General features: G+C 49.4%; 4 protein-coding genes across 4 annotated transcripts; all 4 read left to right on the top strand.

The window, feature by feature from the left end:
• Window positions 1-3,489: 3,489 nt before the first annotated feature.
• On the top strand, window positions 3,490-3,934 carry Aspvir_004336 (uncharacterized protein; the record flags this gene model as incomplete). The annotated part of the gene is made up of 2 exons (XM_043267565.1): window positions 3,490-3,673; window positions 3,846-3,934. The coding sequence occupies 2 exons, from the start codon at window positions 3,490-3,492 to the stop codon at window positions 3,932-3,934; spliced, it is 273 nt and encodes a 90-aa protein (XP_043123500.1).
• Window positions 3,935-6,426: 2,492 nt separating this feature from the next.
• Window positions 6,427-8,352, top strand: Aspvir_004335 (uncharacterized protein; the record flags this gene model as incomplete). The annotated part of the gene is made up of 5 exons (XM_043267564.1): window positions 6,427-6,519; window positions 6,574-6,778; window positions 6,834-7,280; window positions 7,338-7,520; window positions 7,580-8,352. 5 exons carry the CDS (start codon window positions 6,427-6,429, stop codon window positions 8,350-8,352), a joined length of 1,701 nt encoding a protein of 566 aa, XP_043123499.1.
• A 1,378-nt stretch (window positions 8,353-9,730) lies between these two features.
• Aspvir_004334 (putative leucine permease transcriptional regulator (SAC3)) lies at window positions 9,731-13,800 on the top strand (the record flags this gene model as incomplete). Its single annotated transcript, XM_043267563.1, has 6 exons — window positions 9,731-10,249; window positions 10,314-10,493; window positions 10,547-11,507; window positions 11,650-12,654; window positions 12,723-13,076; window positions 13,148-13,800. The coding sequence occupies 6 exons, from the start codon at window positions 9,731-9,733 to the stop codon at window positions 13,798-13,800; spliced, it is 3,672 nt and encodes a 1,223-aa protein (XP_043123498.1).
• Window positions 13,801-14,458: 658 nt separating this feature from the next.
• Window positions 14,459-15,608, top strand: Aspvir_004333 (putative protein N-terminal asparagine amidohydrolase; the record flags this gene model as incomplete). Its single annotated transcript, XM_043267562.1, has 2 exons — window positions 14,459-14,624; window positions 14,713-15,608. 2 exons carry the CDS (start codon window positions 14,459-14,461, stop codon window positions 15,606-15,608), a joined length of 1,062 nt encoding a protein of 353 aa, XP_043123497.1.
• Between the last annotated feature and the right edge of the window lie 1,979 nt (window positions 15,609-17,587).

The raw sequence follows: 17,587 nt of genomic DNA, 5'->3' as shown, positions 1-17,587 counted from the left end.
CGTAGATTGCGCATGTATCATTCCTTTTTCTTCTTTCGCGTTCTTGAGCACCCTGCAAAGATTCCCAACAAACAGTAGGTAATCCTGAACTCGGTGAATCACTCCCCGGTCACTTAGCTTGCCCCAACAACCTGTTTACTCCGTTAGCCTTGAGGGCTTAGCAAGAGCCACCCTCGAAAACTCGGTTACGGCGGAACGTCATTGGTTCATTTAATTGTCTCCTCCATGAATAGGTACGATCCCCCACCAGGCGCGGGATCTGCCCGTCGGCCTTGTCATGGGCGATGGACTGGTGTATCGGGGAATTTTCATTCATCCTTGTCGTATGAATCCACCAACGCGGCAGAGGCTGTGGTCGCAATCCCGCGGAGTTGTAGGACTTCGAAGTTGAATTAGTCTCCCCCTGTGCCCATTATTTGGGAAGCCACTCGCTTCTTCTGACAGTGACAGGATCCGAAGGCTTGCGTACGTTACCCTTTATGGTAACGGCAGCTACCGACGGTGGGAAACACGCCCACATCGCTCAGGAACTAGAGATAGTAGCGCCTTTCTGCCGGAGATAGGTAGGCCTATCCAAGAGCTCAGTGGCTGTTAATCAATAGAACGAGCAATCCAGTCTCTCTTTTCGCTACACGTTGATCTCCTAGATCAAGGCTCATGGTGAAAGTACCCCACCATTCCTGAATCCTGATATACGAGCATCCAATGTCCAAAAATGGATCTTTGGTTCCGTTTCATCCTGTGTATGGGTTAGCAGCCAGTCAGAATTCATGCTGCATTGGACTCGAGTCGACATTTTGGTACTTTTCATTCTTTCGACTCCGCGGCAAGCGCTCGCTCCCGTGCCAGATACCATGGCCTATACTGAAATCACTATGATCGGTGAGGAGTTTCCCAGAGAAATTATGTTGGTCTATCTTGGGAGTGAAGAAGACCAACGTTCGCCTGACAACTGTCACTGTCATATCAGCTAAGCAGGCTAGAGGTCTGACTTTGCTCGGTTGTATATGCATGCAGCCATGCATGATTGGAATTTTTCACCAACGTTCCTCATGAGTCGTGACAACCAACGTGGCGGTGAGCCTTTTCCACAATGCCTTACATCATGTATATCATACAGTTATATTGCACACCGTTCCCATGTACAGAGTCTGTCGCTTGGCCACGTTGACGATTGACATCGCCAGATGTATGGAGTAATGTCATCGGTCAGTCATGCCAACTGGCGAGCAGTTCGAACCTGAAGAGATCATGCACTGTGCGTCTTCAATTATGCCTGAATTCCAGGTCGTCAATCCGTAATATTTGTCTCAATAAATGGTCCTGATCCACTGGTCTAGACTCTGAACCCTGTCGCAGTAATCAAACTCGGGAGTCTGGCAGGTAAGGTCGGTCAGGGGCTTGGTCATCTGCTCGCTTGGCTGACAGTTACTTAGGGTATCTAATATCTACAAAATAGATAGTACTTTATGATGGCCCTCGTATTGAATCGCACGGCTGAAAGGAAAAAAAAAAAAAAAAAAAAAAAAAGGAGGAAGAAAAGAGCAGGGGAATTGGTGATTATCAATCTACTCGAAGCAACAGAGTCATTATGTACTATCATTAAGGATAGAGTACTTCTGCACGACTCTGTTTGGGAGTTCTGATGAACAATTGTTTGAGATTTATCCCTGATCGAAATATACAACCGTGTTATAAACTTGGATCGATGAGATCTTATCAGCGAATTCTGTGTCATGAGATGATAGTGGAGTATCGCCAAATGCGCCTTGATTGTGGATGATGGTCCTGTTGATTATTAGGTTACTAAATATATTTCCGAGTGATATTAAGGTAGCATTCGCCCTTTTGTTGTTGACTGGGAGGTAATTCCTGAGCTTCTACTGGACCTCATCCATGCTCTAGCTGAATATCGTGTCTTACTCCTGATGCCCAAATACAAATCCTGCAACGTTGACGTTTGTGCGTTCGAAGATCATTTCGACTGTTTGAGGGTCAAACTAGCCTGTCAGCCCTTAGACGGTTACTAGCGATATAGCCAAGGATAGACTATAAGAGTTACCATATCAGTGGTGCCTGAAAAACCCGGGCTACCCGAAGTACATCCACGGACCACGACTACTAACTATTACTCTTCCCATGACTACGCTTATATGCGTACTAAGTACTGTGCTCTCAAACTAGTTACTAGTGTGCGCATCATGACAAATTGTCCCAATGAGGAAGCCGTATCTGGGCTTGGCTAAGGATCGGACTTTATGCTCCTCGGGGTTTACTTTACCTTTCCTCTGGATCCCGGGTTGAGTAGAAGCTAACTCAGTGACAGGCAGTGACGTTGAGGATTCGCACTCGTCCAGGGTTGGGGCTAAAATCGAGGACATTATCTCTTAGATCGTCGCGAATAGATGGCTGATGAAATCGCATTGGCTGTGGTGAGGTCACTGGCAGGTAGCCTGACACAGCAGACGAACGTCAACGTTGCTGCCATCTGACATCAAAGTCCGAGACCTTGGTTTTCCTGCTATTGCTTTTTCGTTGTCCCTGCTACCATAGTACCCAGTACGGAGCACTCTTTTAACTGTCAAGTAATAGTGACAAATTGACTGGGCCCTATTGAACCACTGCGTAATTAGATGGAGGATGCCACCCCCGGTCAAGGAAAAGGAAAATGTCACTGTTAGAATCCAGCTTTCAAACTGCTCCCCCGTCCTGATTTGTCGACTCAAATCTCATATTGATTCTAGGGTCTTCTTTTCTTTGTCCACATTAGTCAGTAGTTTGTGCTAGGCGCATAACTGGCGCATGGAATTACCCCCTTTTGTGATTCGGATCTCATAAGCCCATTGTACTTCGTAGCTCAAAACAGTAAACGCTCTTCATCCGAACCTCCAATAATAACATTTCGAACTCTTCATGGTAGACAGAATATCGTACAAAAGCCAAAACTCTAAGGATTAAAAGCTTACGACCGATTTGGATTCTGGATTTTCCCCTTCCCAGGATGCCGGGTTATGCACAAGCCTCTTCAGGGCCATCTCCCCTCCGACTTTCCTCTGGAGAAACCGCCCAAGGAGCTTCCCCAGCTCTCTGATTGGCCCATAGCCCCTCGACTAGCGTTCGGGGCACAAGTCGATAAGATCCGTCCATGATCAGGGCGGCCCCGGATCCTTCTCCTTGGTCAATCGTACCTGTAATCTCGCACCAAATCCAATCCACCATTGGTCCGTAGTCATAGTCTGTACCTTAGGTAGCTTAGGTACTTTGATCCGTTCCCTACTCGCACTCGTGTCCCCTTTGGGCGTAATGGAATCTACCTATAGGATAAACTCCGTAGAATATCAGAATTCTTACCCTTGTCAGTAACCCTGTTCAGTATGATGCCATTATGCTTAATGTGTGTGCAGAAGTACGATGGGAGAGCCGTGAGGTCAATCATGGAGACGGCTAAAAGCTTGAATTCGAGTTTACAAGCTCGATGAGTGTAACAACATGGTGGCGAGGGGGATCTCGCTGTCGGTGAATACAGCGTACGGGGTATTTACCAAGATTGTGCGTGCGTCATCCCATACAATGTGCGAGATGCAGGATGTGGCTAGAGATCAACTGAACTGTGGCGGTGATTGGGAGTCTCCGAGCCTCTTCGAGGTCGAGGGCAACGGATTCTGCGTATCAGGTATGCTCAGGTGCAGTAAACTCAGCCACATAGTACTGTACGATGTACTGGATCGTCGCTGTTGCGCTGTAATTGTACGTATGCACGTAGAGGGGCAGTACATGGTATGGAAGACACATGGATAGGCTAGATGCAGAGCTTTGGATGACTAACACTTACTACTTGGGGCTAGATTGCAAAGCACCTGGTCCAAGCGTGGGCGATGTGGGACTGGGCGAAAGGAAAACCGCCCTGAAGTTTGATTCTGAAAGTAAAAGCTAACGGGTCTGTGGCCTGTGCACGGTATCTTCTTTCTTCAGAGACAAAGTCTGTTTACAAATCCTGGTTGTGGTTCCGGTAGGTAGACTTTTTTCTGGTTGATATATGGAGTCATGTCGTACAGTATGCAAATCAACCGGGGAAACTGATGGAGAATACTGGAAGGATTAAGCCGAGGTTTCTGTCAGTTTGAGGTACTCCACGTACTGTAGTAGAGGGGGCAGTACGGAAGAGAATGGATAGGTATGCTAAGAATTGTGCGCTGAAGAAGACTAGACAGAAGTACTGAACAAGAGGCTAGGCGGGATCGGGATTCGATATCCATAGGCAAAGAAGAAATATTGCTCCATAGCATGGCGCTCAGTGCGGGAAAAATGTCAACCAACTTGATCCACAGGCAATATCCATGAAAGCACGTCGAAGCACAGATGAGCATGAGTTACCAGTGGTAACTTACCACTGCATGGGCAGCAATTCCAACTGACAGCCCCGATCCCCTGGTGTCTGGAAAAACAAACGATTTTTACTGGGAAGCGACTGGCTGCCAAAGACCGTCTTTACTGACGAGGGGGCCACTGCTAATGGCGCCCCAGGAACTCCATCCCCGGGCCTAAGTGGCTGTTAGAGTCCTGACTAACCACAAACTAGTTGATCTGCTAATAAAGCAACTCCCGATCCTGCTATCAAGGCTCTGGTGCTCTTGTCATTCTTTAAAAATATCCGTTGAGTACTGTATAGACTAGGGACGACTAATTATTCTGGCAGACTGAGGGTGGATTCCTCCCAGGCAGGCTATAGTAATCATTTGTTGTAGATGTGCGTTTGATGGCCATCTGCGCGAGTACTCTATAGACATCGAGTCTGAACTTAAATGTCTAATCTAGAAACCAGCGTGCCAGTACTATGGCTATGGAGCAACCATCCGTAAGCCACGGTGCTTTTGAATGGCATCCTCCAAACGAAGCCTACCTACTAGTAGAGCAGAAGGCTTGGGGGTGGTTAAAACGATCTACAACGATGGGTAAATATGAGGAAAATGTCCATGCGAATAATGGCTGCAGGAAAAAGAAAAGGAATAATTTCGATAAATAAGTAGGAAATAAATTCATATAACAACAACTATAGTAATTTATAAAAAGAAATAAATAAAAGAAGTACAGATACCGCCCTACTACTGCATGTCCTTGCCTCAGAGATGCAGCCCGCAGCTCTGGACCGGTGCTTTTTTAGCAGCTGTAGACTATCTTGCGTTTCGAGTTTGATGCGCTCCCAGGATCATCCATGTTGGCGGGTCATCCACTAAGTTGGAGTCTTGGAGTCTTAGATGGCCAAATCGGGACGGCCCTTCAATTCGATGGCAGCTGGACTATGAGAGAGGGGTCTCAAAAACACAAAATGAAATAAAATATTAATAAAAATAAGGAAATAATAATAATAATAAATTAAAAAAAAAAAAAAAGTCCCAGTGGCTATATTCTCGCTATCATCAATATCCAGATGCACAGGCATTCCAATCTCTCATCGCCAACACTGAAAAACTGCCATTTCCCCCGTCCCAGAGCTCCAATCCTTCTTCTTCTCATCTACTTCTTCTCTCCTTGAGGGTATCGAGTGTTCCCTTGAGCTATTGGTAACTTCTCATCTGTCAATCATCGATTGTCCTTTCTCTTGGCTTGACTTCGTGTCATCATTCCCATTTACCGTACATAGCCCCGAAGGAGAAAACAAAGAAAAGGGCAAAGTACTCTTGATCTAGTTCCAACTCTGTTGCTGCTTGTCACCCCCGCCATCTGTGTGACGAAATCGGTTGCCAGCATCCATCTTGCAGCATCTCCCACCTTCGCGGGCCGATCTTGATTGCGTGCTCTCGAACTCCGTTGGGTGTTTGATCTCTGTTCTCGGCTGGGTGCATCCTGTGAGTAGCATGTCGTCACTTGTCACGCATACTATCCCCTCTCAACTCTGTTTGACGGGCGTCGATCTGCCCCGAAATGGCTTGTCTGCCTTCAGAAGCAAACTACAGCAGATGGCGGGGTCACGGACTCGAACCGCAGTGCTGGCTTTCGCTTGCGGCTGGACGTTCTTATCTCAATTTTTTGGCCTTTCTCATTGCTGTATCTTGTTTCCCCTTTGAGGCTGCTGGCATGCCGCATCTTTCCAAGTGTCAAACCAAAGCTAATCAGCGGCCTTTGGCGTCCTGCCATGGCTTCACCAGACCTGGATCTCTGCAGCTTCATCACCATCTCGGATCATCTGGTTCTGATCTCGTTGGAAGATAGAACAAAGACCTCCAAGACAATATATATTGCCGCCATCGCAGCTACATACTCGCCCAGAACTCGACGGCATCTTCATGCGTTGAGCACTATCTATACCTCTGAGCAATTCAGTAACCGTACTGCCTGAGCAACCTTCAACTCCACATTATCCAACGATATACCTGCTCAACCGCGATCTGTGTTACCTTTGTCAACGTCAACCTCTCAAATTACACAATGGTGTTCACCGCACCTGCTCCTGGGGTGGGCTCCAGCAAAAGGCCAGCGTCATGCATGCAGGACGATGTCAACGGCTGGGATAATGTCCCGGTAAGTGAGACCGGTATCGGAAAGACATATGGAGTTGACTCATGTCCTACATAGCCCATGGGTCTCTCCGTGCGTTCGTCGATCAACATCCCTTATGCCCACTACGCCATGATTTATCTCGACAACATGGGTAGACTCAAGGTAACGGAGTCTCCGTCTATCCAGGAGCAAAATGGGACTGTTTTCACACCCGAAGTCCGTGAAAGATTTTTGGAAATCCTCGGTGCCAAGATCGGGTATCAGCGCCCCATGGTTCGAAGTATGTAGATCCCCTACACACAAGTGCGATATTTCCGCTGATCTCATTTGAACAGGGCTGTCAGGTGCCGGTGCCACACCATATAGCTATGATCCTCAACAACCGCTTGGTCACTTGCCCTACCGTCAGAACAAGCGGCGCAGAAATTCCCCAGCCCACTCTATGTACGGTGGGCCGTCATCCGTTCAGTTCTCAAGCCCCGTTGAGGAAACGCCCTCTTGTGGATCAGTGGACATGGTCGGGCTTGAAATCGGTGATACTCCTAAAGTCCTCGACTACTATGAGAGATCCTTGAAGCATTTCCAGCAGCTCAACTGTCGTCAGATTGCAAAGGCATTCATTAAGTTCATCGAGCCAAGGAAGCAAGTCAAGCACCCCTACAACGGAGGTAAACCCCCCGCGGGAGCCCCTCCAGGTAAGAAGGGCGACCCAGAAAAGACAAAGCCCGAATGGTGGCCCGCCGATGTGGTTCACAAGGAGCCTGACCATCTTCGAAAGGATCGTACGTGTACCTCCCCAGAAACTCTCCTCTGTCAAGTAAACTTGCTGACATATTTAGAACGCCTGTCTCTGTTGATTCATATCATCCGCAAGCTTGGAAGATTCGGTATTACCACGGATCAATTGCAGGAAATTGCCCACGACTGCAAGCGGCAGCTCAGAGGCCCACACAGACTCCAAATCTTGGACGAGGTCTTCAGAGTGAGGAGGATGGAAGAACTCTATGAAAGAGGAGAAGTTGGTACGTGTGGCAATTTCTGTCCATGGAATTTCATTTTGACAGCTGTTGACGAGCCTCAGATGCCAACACGATCGTATACGTTGTCAACCGAGAGTCGAACCCGAAAGAGAAAGATGCTGAGTCCAATGTGGATCCGGACCAGAAGCATGAACAAGAAGACGATAATGCAGATGAGGCACTGCCCATTCACCACTCTGAGATGAACTCGACCGGCCTGATGTCGAGCCCAGTCGAACACATGGGCATGGCGGCACCAAGTCGCCCAATGAATATGGGAGATGACAGAAACCAGTTGTTTCCTTTACCCGAGTCATTGAGCTTCGGCGAAACGCCCCGGGATGATCGGACCTTCTTTCCCACGACATCTGAGTATACCGAAGATTATGCATCTCAGCAGATGCTCAGAACCCCTGCAACAACGGCACTGGTCAGCCCGAATGAGACACCTGCCGCTTTTGATTACCTGACACAGGCACCCATCACCTCTTCAGCACCGGAGCCGATTTCCCACCACCGCCAAGCACCCCTGCCCATGCAGCACTCGGCCAGCTTCGACCCTTGGACGCCTTCGTTCCGACAGAATCTCTTCAACCCAATGGAGTATGGTACTACACCCAGTCACGCCATGTCTCAGCCTACTATGTCATATCAGCTTCCCATGACCCCGACGTCTCATCCCCAGGAAATGCCTCACATGGCTCACGGCCTGCCGAACCTGCCTCAAGACAGACCTTCAAGCATGGATGGCATGAGCATGAGAGGCCCTTCTTTCCGCACAGGATCTTTCAGTCATCCTCGTGATCCATCGCAGCAGGCCCCTCATTCTAGCTGATGTGGCCACATGCGGATGAATCCGGACGGTTGGACTCAAAATAGACCACATGCATGATATTAAATGATTGATCCTCGACCACTGCTATGACTCTCCTGCAGCCCTGGAGTTTCGGTTCACTGATGATTGTTTTCCGGACTTTTCTTCTGCTTCTTTCTCAGTCCCTGACTTTGTTGTCAAAGCGACTTAGCCATGCGGCTTGTTCCACGTCAAGTGACTGCCATGTCACATCGAATGCTGGAGGCTCTGTGGTTTTATATGGCAGGTACCTGTCAATGACTTCCCAATTCTTCGTTTAGTATATATACTCGTTGCTTGTTCTATGTTTGACTATGTTTTCTTCCTTATACATACATTCAAAAATTCTGTTGGAGATGGCGCCAGATGGCGTGAGATGCAAATATGGGTGATGTTATTGTGTTTGTTCATTTCAATTTTTTTTTCTTAATTATGATTTAGACAATTAGCAGCGAGGCGCTTGTGGCGAAGTTCGTTCTCTTTGGACGCCGATCGTCTGAATGAGAGGTAACGAGGCATGAGGGTGTTTCATTATAACAGCGATTGCTTTCTGGATTAGTTTTGTCGTACGAAATACAATGATCACTATTTTTGATTTTCGGCCTTTAAAGTGGAGGATAATCGTAGAGTAGCTTGAAGGATGGATCTAAACGCGCGGCAAGTGGCGCTAGCACCTAATCAGTTGGCGCGAGTGTTGACGCCTTCCCGCGGCTGTGAGCCTTCAGAGCTGCATGAGCGACGGCAACAAAGAACCCATATTGCCTCTCCCCACCGGTCTACGACACCTAACAAATAACAATGAACTGAGGATTCGACGGACGGCATATTACTGTGCGACAAGTTTCCGTAACTGTTTATCCAGCGGGTTCGCGCCGCGATTCGATGGCCGTTGGCACGGAGGTCACATCTCCTCACGCCGCAAAGTCGAAGCGTTCGGCCATCGGCGACATCTGCGACGAGACCAGCTTCGACAACGGCTTCTCAGCAGTCTCATTTTCTTCGCTTGAACGCGTCCAGGCCGTAAAGTGAGATACAAAGGTATTGCGTAATGGCTTTCCCTGGTTTGGAGTTCGATATGCGTGACCACTTTGAGTTCTGGCATTATCTTCCCTCTCCGTTGTGTTGCTTCTTAGTTGACAGTCTTTCTCCATTAGCTTCTCAAACTAACTGCGTTGTTACGCCCTCCGAACTATTATTGGAGGTCAGCCTTTTTAGGATACTTGATTCACCAGCTTCCTTTCCTTAGCCCATAAGTCAACCTCCATCTCCAAAGAAGACGATAAACGAACAAACTACGACTCGGCATTCCTGGTGAAAAGCTTCTGAGATTGTCAACGTCTTTACCACCACGTTACCCGGAATGGCAGGCCCAGCGAACCCCTTCGCTGGCCTCGCCCAGAAAGATGGAACAACGGCCCCGGCGGGTCGAGGGCGCGGTGGATCATTCAGTCGGGCTACTCCCTACCAGTCCAAATCATTCAACGCGCGTGGCCGAGGCCGAGGAGCCTCGTCGGCAACGAGATCTCTCCGTGGTCATGGCCGAGGCACTGGTCCCGCAACTAACACCTGGCGCAAACCAGACTCAAACGCGGCTCCCGCAGGAGCTGCCGCATCGCCTTTCTCCCAGTTGAAGCAGAGCCAACCCACTTCTTCTCCATTTGGTGGACAGGCTCCGCAGCAGAAACCGGCATTTCCTGGTGTTGCGAATGGCTCGTCTGGTGCATTTGGGACACCCGCTGGATTTGCTGGGAGTATGGTCGATTCTAGCAGAGACCCTCGACTACAATTTCCGTCAAATGGAACGAATGGCGTGGATGGCTCTGCTGTGCCAGTGGAAGACATGGCAATTCTGAACAGTTACAATGACAGATATGAAAAGGTAGGACATTCTTCCATACTGGATTTTCACCAGTGGCCAGGGATTCTAGACTGACAGCTTGCAGCTCAAGCTTGATAGGGCGAAGCAAAGGGAACAGGCAATCAGGAAAGGGCAGATGGCGGATCCCAACCAACCTACTTCCCTGAATCAAGCAATTACACCCGTCGGCACCTGCACGAGCATGTGTCCCGATTTTGAGCGGGTTGAGCGCATCGTCCAAAAGATGGTAGACAAAAGCGAAAAGGTATAGACAGATGATGTCGTATGGGTGCTTATCCAAGAACTGACTGTATGTAGTTTCTTCATCCTGCAACAAACACATTGCAGAATATGGAAACGAAAATGCTCAAACGCTTCAGAAGATCAGCTGCCGGCTACGACGAACAGCTTCCTTCTGATATTCGCACACCGAAGGCACTTCTTCAGTCAACCAACTATCTGATTCGACATATCCTTGGTGGTTCTGAGCCTCTTGGCTTGATTCACAAGTTTGTCTGGGATCGGACACGATCGATTCGTAACGATTTCTCCGTGCAGCAGCTCACCCAGGAGGAGGACGTGAAGATAGCAGTCACATGCCTGGAGAGAATAGCCCGGTTCCACATAGTGTCTCTTCACCTACTCTCTAGTCCTGCAAACGAAGAGCCTTTTGACCGCCACCAGGAACGAGAACAACTCAACAATACCATGTTGTCGCTGATGTACTATTACGACGACAATCGAGGGCGCATCGCGTTTCCCAACGAGGACGAGTTCCGGGCCTATTACATTATCTTCTCCATTCACGACCAGCGACCGGATTTAGAAGCCCGTGTCCAGAAATGGCCTGCAGAGCTACGCAGTTCGCCTCGGGTTCAAGTAGCCCTTGAATTGTTCGCCGCTGCTGGCAACACATGGGAGTATCAAGGCACCCTGGATGCCAAACGACCCAACGCCATTGCACAGGGTTTCTACGCACGCTTTTTTAATTTGGTTGATTCTCCAGCTGTGTCGTATCTGATGGCCTGTGTTGCTGAAACCTATTTCAACCACATGCGCCAAACGGCTATCCGTTCAATATGGAAAGGATACTGTCGTTATCCCGCTTCTCAACAGCACAAGAATGAGGAGTGGACCGTTGACGAACTGACCAAAGTCTTACACTTTGATGACGACAGCCAAACAATTGGATTCTGTGAAGAGCAAGATCTACAGTTTGCTGAAAATGCTCATGGTAATCTTTATCTCAACTGGGGCAACCGTCCAGTTGACTCGATTGGTACGTGTGATCTCGACAACGCTCTCGCCTTCTTTCCTTCGTTCACTGGCTCTGTTTTCGCCCCACCGGATTAAGGCAGTTATACTATTAGGCGTCTCAATGTGGGCCGTATCTGACTTCGACTGACACATTGGATCCATAGCCTTCCAGCCGTCTTCCGAACACTCATTCTCAGAAAAGTATGTCGAGTCGAAGCGAGCAGGCAGAAGCATGGTTGCGATCATACTCGGCTTGAATATAAAAGAAGCGGCAACTCTAGGAATGATCGACAGCTCTTTTCTGCCGCAGCGCTCACTGGCACTACCAGCCCCCGAGCAAGAAGCGCCCACAGACGACGATGCCCTCTTTGTGAGTGACGATGACAATGAAATGCGACCTCCAGCCATCCAAACGAACGGTAATGTCTCGCAGGGTGGTGTCTTTACTGAGTCTCCCGCATCAGCTTCAAGCTTGCGCAACGCATTCACAGAACTTTCACAGAGTACAACAAATGCAGAAGCGACACCTACGCAAAGCAATCCGATTCCTTCGATTGAACAAATGACCAATATGACCCAAACTCCCGACCCGGCCAAGACCTTTTCGTCCTTGTTCTCTGGCACTGGTTCAGCCGGTGCCACAACAGCGCCCACAGTTGCGCCTTCTAACCCATTTGCTAGCATATCTTCGCCCTTTACGACCTTTAAGACGCCGGTGACTGAGCAGAAGGCCGCAACCTTGCCTGCTGCATCCAGTAGTCAGCAACCAACCTCGATCTTTTCGACAGGAGCATACAAGTTTACGCCAGGAAAGTCTGACACAACCCCTGCATCGGCTACTTCCCAGTTCAAAGTACCAAACCTCTTCCAACCCTCTACAGCACCTACGGCTTCACCGTTCGGCCTTCCTCAAACACCATCAATATCTAGACCTGGTCAGGCTCCTGGCCCGACTGCTGCTCAGCCCTCGACAGGCATTTTTGATACTGGCAAGCCATCCTCTGCTCCGCAAATTTCAAGCTCTGTCTTCAGTCTCGCTGGTCAGAATGCTCTCCCCAAAAAATCGGAAGCTGAAAAGCCTCAACCAAGTCTCTTCAAGCCTGCGGAGACCACGTCCCCACCGTCTCCGTTTGCGCAAGCAAGTAACCTGTTCGCTCCAGCGAAAGACGGTACGTTCATCTGTCCTACGACATCGTCCTTAGCATGGAATCATTGTGGATTCTAACGATTTCGACAGATTCACCGGCAGCCATCCACCCTGTTCATTCAACCAATGTTTTCTCATTTGCGAAGCCTGTGGAGACAAAGGCACCCAAACAGAAACCAGCCGATGCGATTGAGAGTTTGAAGTCTCCACAGGAAAAGGAAGTCCTAGAACAGAATGCATCAGCAGACGAACCTGTGCCGCCTCGTGTGGAAGATGTCGCTGAGCAGCAGCAACCTCAGCCAGTATTCACAAAGGCTAGCTCACCTGAACCCATTAGCGCCACATCGCCCTCTCCTGCAGAACCTAGCACAGTGGGTGCTGTTCAAGAAGGTGTTTCCGTTCGCGTCTCCCATGAGCCGACCGCAAAGGAAGACGGAAACTCAGGTGAGTTGCACTTTTGGCCACATCTATTGCTGTTCCTTTTACCTGTCAGGTCTCTCTGACATGCATAATAGCATTAGAAGTTGAACGACGCCTTGCGTGGCTAGATACCCTGAAAGAAGCTGCCGATAAAAGGCGACAGACCATCTCGACAAGTCGCAAGCGCATTCTCCACGAAGAAGATGAACAAGAACTGAAACAGAGCGAGCCAAAGGCACCCAAAATAGCCAAACCTGAGGCTCCTACTCCACGCAAAGTGTCTATGGCATTGTCTTCAATTAAACCTCTTCCCAAACTTCCCATATTGGAACGGATTGAGGCCATGACAGCTCGAAAGCCTACAAAGGAGGAGAAACCTGAAGTTCCAAAGCCTCGCCAAGTTGACGAAGATGAACTCCTTCTTTCCGCTGCCCGGATTGCCGCAGAATCACTCAGGAGCGGGCCGAGGCTTCTCGACCATTGGTCGACATACCCGGAGCCTCGAAGCTCCGTTTTCAGTCCGCGCAGCAGCTTTTCATCTTCGCACTCTTTCTCCCGAAGTCAGTCGCCGAATTCATACCAAGTCAATGGATACGATGTTGCTCTTGCCCCTGATAGAGACTTGGGACTAGGACGTACCCTGTCCCGAACGGAACAGAGAATTCGGCTTACCGGGGGCAAGGGCCTAGCATATAAGCCGCTGAATTTCACACCGGAGAAGAAAAGTAAAGGAGCAGGCAAGAAATAGGTGTTGTCATAACCTTCTGTTTCATAATCTCGAAGGCTCACGTCAGCCTTGCAGCTTTGAACAGCCCATGGCGATCTTCTGTTTTGCTGTAAACTTTTTTGTCAGTTCTCATCTCGATTGCATTATGCGACGGCGTTTTCTGCGGATTTTGGTCTTCTGATAAGGGATATTATCTGCTACATTTTGGAGTTTAGCAGCCGGCGATGGAAGTGTGTCGTACATAACTGCATTATAAGAATACCCTATATTTCTGCAACGAAATATTTGTTCAAGCACAGGGAGACATAGACCTAGAGACGATCACTAGATATGGATCGTGCCGATGCCTCAGGTATCTTTCAGTCACATGATCCCATATCCCGGTTTCCAATGGGCGCATGTATTGTCCTTTCACATCTTGTAACTGAAAACTTCTAAAACAAGACATATCCAAGCTATCTTGCTGACTTGACTGCTCAGAAATGGACAGTTAAGTCATTAATTCTGCACAATTTTCTCAACCAAGGTCCACAGTATTTTTCATGTTGGACTACTCCAACGGCATTTCACCTCTTCCTCTCTAACCAGGCATCTTACTACAGCCTCGGCTCTGCCAAGAGCCAGGACGGCAGTCCCTCTCTCGTGCTTAGCGCAGGTATCTAGGCCTCAACATAGAGGAATGCGAATCGCCACATTACAGTTCGCCCCGAGGGTGGGCGACGTCGACGGCAATATCAAAAGGGCCAATGAATTGCTGAACAGCAGCACTGTGATTGGGAGCGCTCAAGCCGGGATCGAGAGCCTGAAGCCTGACCTCCTGGTGTTGCCGGAACTGGCTCTGACGGGTGAGTACCTAGGAACAGGAGGCAGTGGGCTCTAGTTTTGTGATGTCCCCTATCCGATCTGTAATGGTGACATGTTCTTGTTGGCTAGGGTACAATTTTCCCTCGCTGGAAGCCATCCGGCCGTTCCTTGAGCCGGCGGGGAAGGGCGTATCAGCTGCTTGGGCCCGTGAGACGGCTACGCGTCTCAGGTGTAAGGTGTGCGTGGGGTATCCCGAGATTGAAATAGCAGCAGGTGGGGAGTGTAGCGCGCAACCGCAGGAGAAGTACTATAATTCCTTGCTTGTTGTGGATGAAGAGGGGGCGGTGCTCCTGAACTACCGCAAGACGTTTCTCTACTTCACGGACGAGACGTGGGCGTCTGAAGGTACGGCGGAGCGAGGGTTCCACGAGCTCGTCTTTAACTCTGGTTCCTCTGGAGGAGATGTGCTGACGTCCAGGGTGGCTACGTCGTTTGGGATATGTATGGACATCAACCCGTATAAATTTGAAGCTCCCTTTACGGCTTGGGAGTTCGCGAATCGGGTCATCAACTCCAAGTCCCAGCTGGTTATTCTGTCGATGGCCTGGACGACGTTTATGAGCCGGGAGGAGCTGGATGCGCTGGCTGATAAGCCGGATTTGCAAACTTTTAATTACTGGATACAGAGATTTTGGCCTCTAGTCAGGGAGAAGATGCGCCACGATGTTGACTTAGGATTTGATGGCCATGAAGCCGAATGTGCAGAGGAAAAGAAGATTGTCATTGTCTTTGGGAATAGGTGTGGAGAGGAGGGATCGGTGCGCTATGCGGGGACAAGTGCGATTATCGCCATTACGCAGCGCCCGGGGACGGTGCAGGATGGCGATGCTGGGGAGGAGTTACCGTTTGATGTGAAGATCCTTTGCTGGGATATACTGGGTGCGACGACCGAGGGTATCTGCTTTGCTGATACCACAGCTGATCCGAAGACGGTGTTTGGATTGGTTAAGGCGTCGCAAAAGTGAGGGCTGCAGCTTCTTTTGCCGCGCTATAGTATACTGTCTGGGGTATTCTGACGGTGCACATGATGAGACACCTACTGTTGAGCATTGGCGAGGAAGACTTTCACATCGGTCAAATGGGTTCCACTCTGACTGCTCGATGTGTTAAAATACTTGATATGATATCAGAACTGTCCAAATCTACGCAGCGATCTCTGGATATCCGATTCTCTTTTGATGTGAAGCAGCCCGAAGTAATAGGGTTAGCCTTGCCACAATCGGCAGCAATCATGTGAATGGTTGATAATCGTCCTCCCCCTGGATCCATGTGACAGTGGAAGGAACCATTCCTAGACCACGAATATGAGAAAATCTACTGCCTCGCAGATTCATCTAGACAAGTATGCGCGAGCGATCCATCTATGCCAGCCCCTTGAGACAACATATTAGTACTACCTACCGATGCGAGACTGGCGTCCATACCCTACTTGGACGGACCTGCGGCGGCGATGACGGCCTATCTCATGACCGATTGATCAGCAACCTATCAGACGGTCTCAACCCAAACAAGGGAGGCGTATTAAAAACAATGCAACCTTGAGAGGGACGCTACCGCAGAATGATCTTCGAGAGTAAGCTTGAAGACTTTTGATCGACACTGCGGAAAGCACCATCCGCTTCGAGTGGGAAAGTTTGGTTCTAATGCGGATGTGCATGTGACACGAAAGGTCAGATGGAGTCGCATTTGAGGTAAACCGAAATTGACTAGGTATTTGCAGACAGGCAATAGTCGAACAAGCATGAGGCCACAGATATCAGGTGTGAAGCAAGTTCAGATTGTGTGTATATCTGAAGATCTGCGACCACGCACGTCGGTCGAGACCCGAGAGACAGACACCATCAGAGACATGGCAGGGCATGGTATGCATCGGCGTACATCCCGCTACTTTACGATGGCGTTCTCCAGATGGACCGTGCTCCCTACCAGGACCCTAAAGGAGGGTCGGCCCGACCGGGATGGGCACTGAAGGAGTGAAGGTATGGAGTACTAAAAGGTACTTGATGGTATCTAGTCTCTTGAGACAGACCAATAGTGGTTGTTGAAAACGGCCGCGAGTCAGTGCATTCACTAGGTCTGATAGACGAGGCATGGCATCCTCCGCCTCAAATAACCAGGAAACTTCCATACAATTGTTTGACTCTCATCATCCTGATTTGGTGATTACCTTAAGAGTCGCACGTGATCCCGGGTCAACCCCTCCTCCGGCAACCGCCCAGGGTAATCCGCGCAACCAATCAGCGATGAGAAGAGGGACATTGGCAGAGGAGGGGGCACGGGATTGGAGCACATGACATCCAAGAACGAAGAGGGAGGGTACCTACCTTAGTAAAAGATATAGCTAATGGGAGAGATATTGCATACCAGACAAGAGTTGACTCCCCTTCATTAACAGCTTGGGAAGGGGAAGTTCCGGTGGAGACAGCGAAAGACCATTCTGCTGGTTCTTGGACGGCCCAAGTCAGGTGACTTTTCTACGCTTCTGGTCGCTGCTCCTCACCGGACCACCGCCGCCTCGACTGTTCTGCTCCCATTATTGTCCCTCGCCACGTGAGCGCTTCTCTCTACTACTCGACTCTACTCCTCCAAATATCCCTTCTTTCTATTGTAAAGGCCGCCACTTCTTTCTGTTCGTTTTCTGATCCGGTCCGTCCGTTGTCTTTACATTGGACGTTTCCATATTGAGTCTTTCCTCGCGATCAAATTCGATTCTTGGTCTTCGCGATCGAACTACGATATACCTGCCTCTTGTTGTTGCCCGTGGCAGGTGACTTGCTGTCAGGTGATAGACAGACCATCCCAAGGTACAGTGAGCTCACTCCTCCTATTCGCGATTCCTATCTTTCATTGCATCTTCCCTCTGCCGTACTCCACTACTTCTGAAGCTTCAATAAGGCCCCAGAAGCATCTCATCATGCCCTTCTCTGGGCCTCTGCCCCGTCCG

Source organism: Aspergillus viridinutans (assembly GCF_018404265.1).
Source record: "Aspergillus viridinutans IFM 47045 DNA, scaffold_2, whole genome shotgun sequence".
In the NCBI taxonomy this organism is placed as follows: Eukaryota; Fungi; Ascomycota; class Eurotiomycetes; order Eurotiales; family Aspergillaceae; genus Aspergillus; species Aspergillus viridinutans.
Note: the sequence above shows the minus strand (reverse complement) of the source record. Positions and strands in the feature narration are given on the sequence as shown.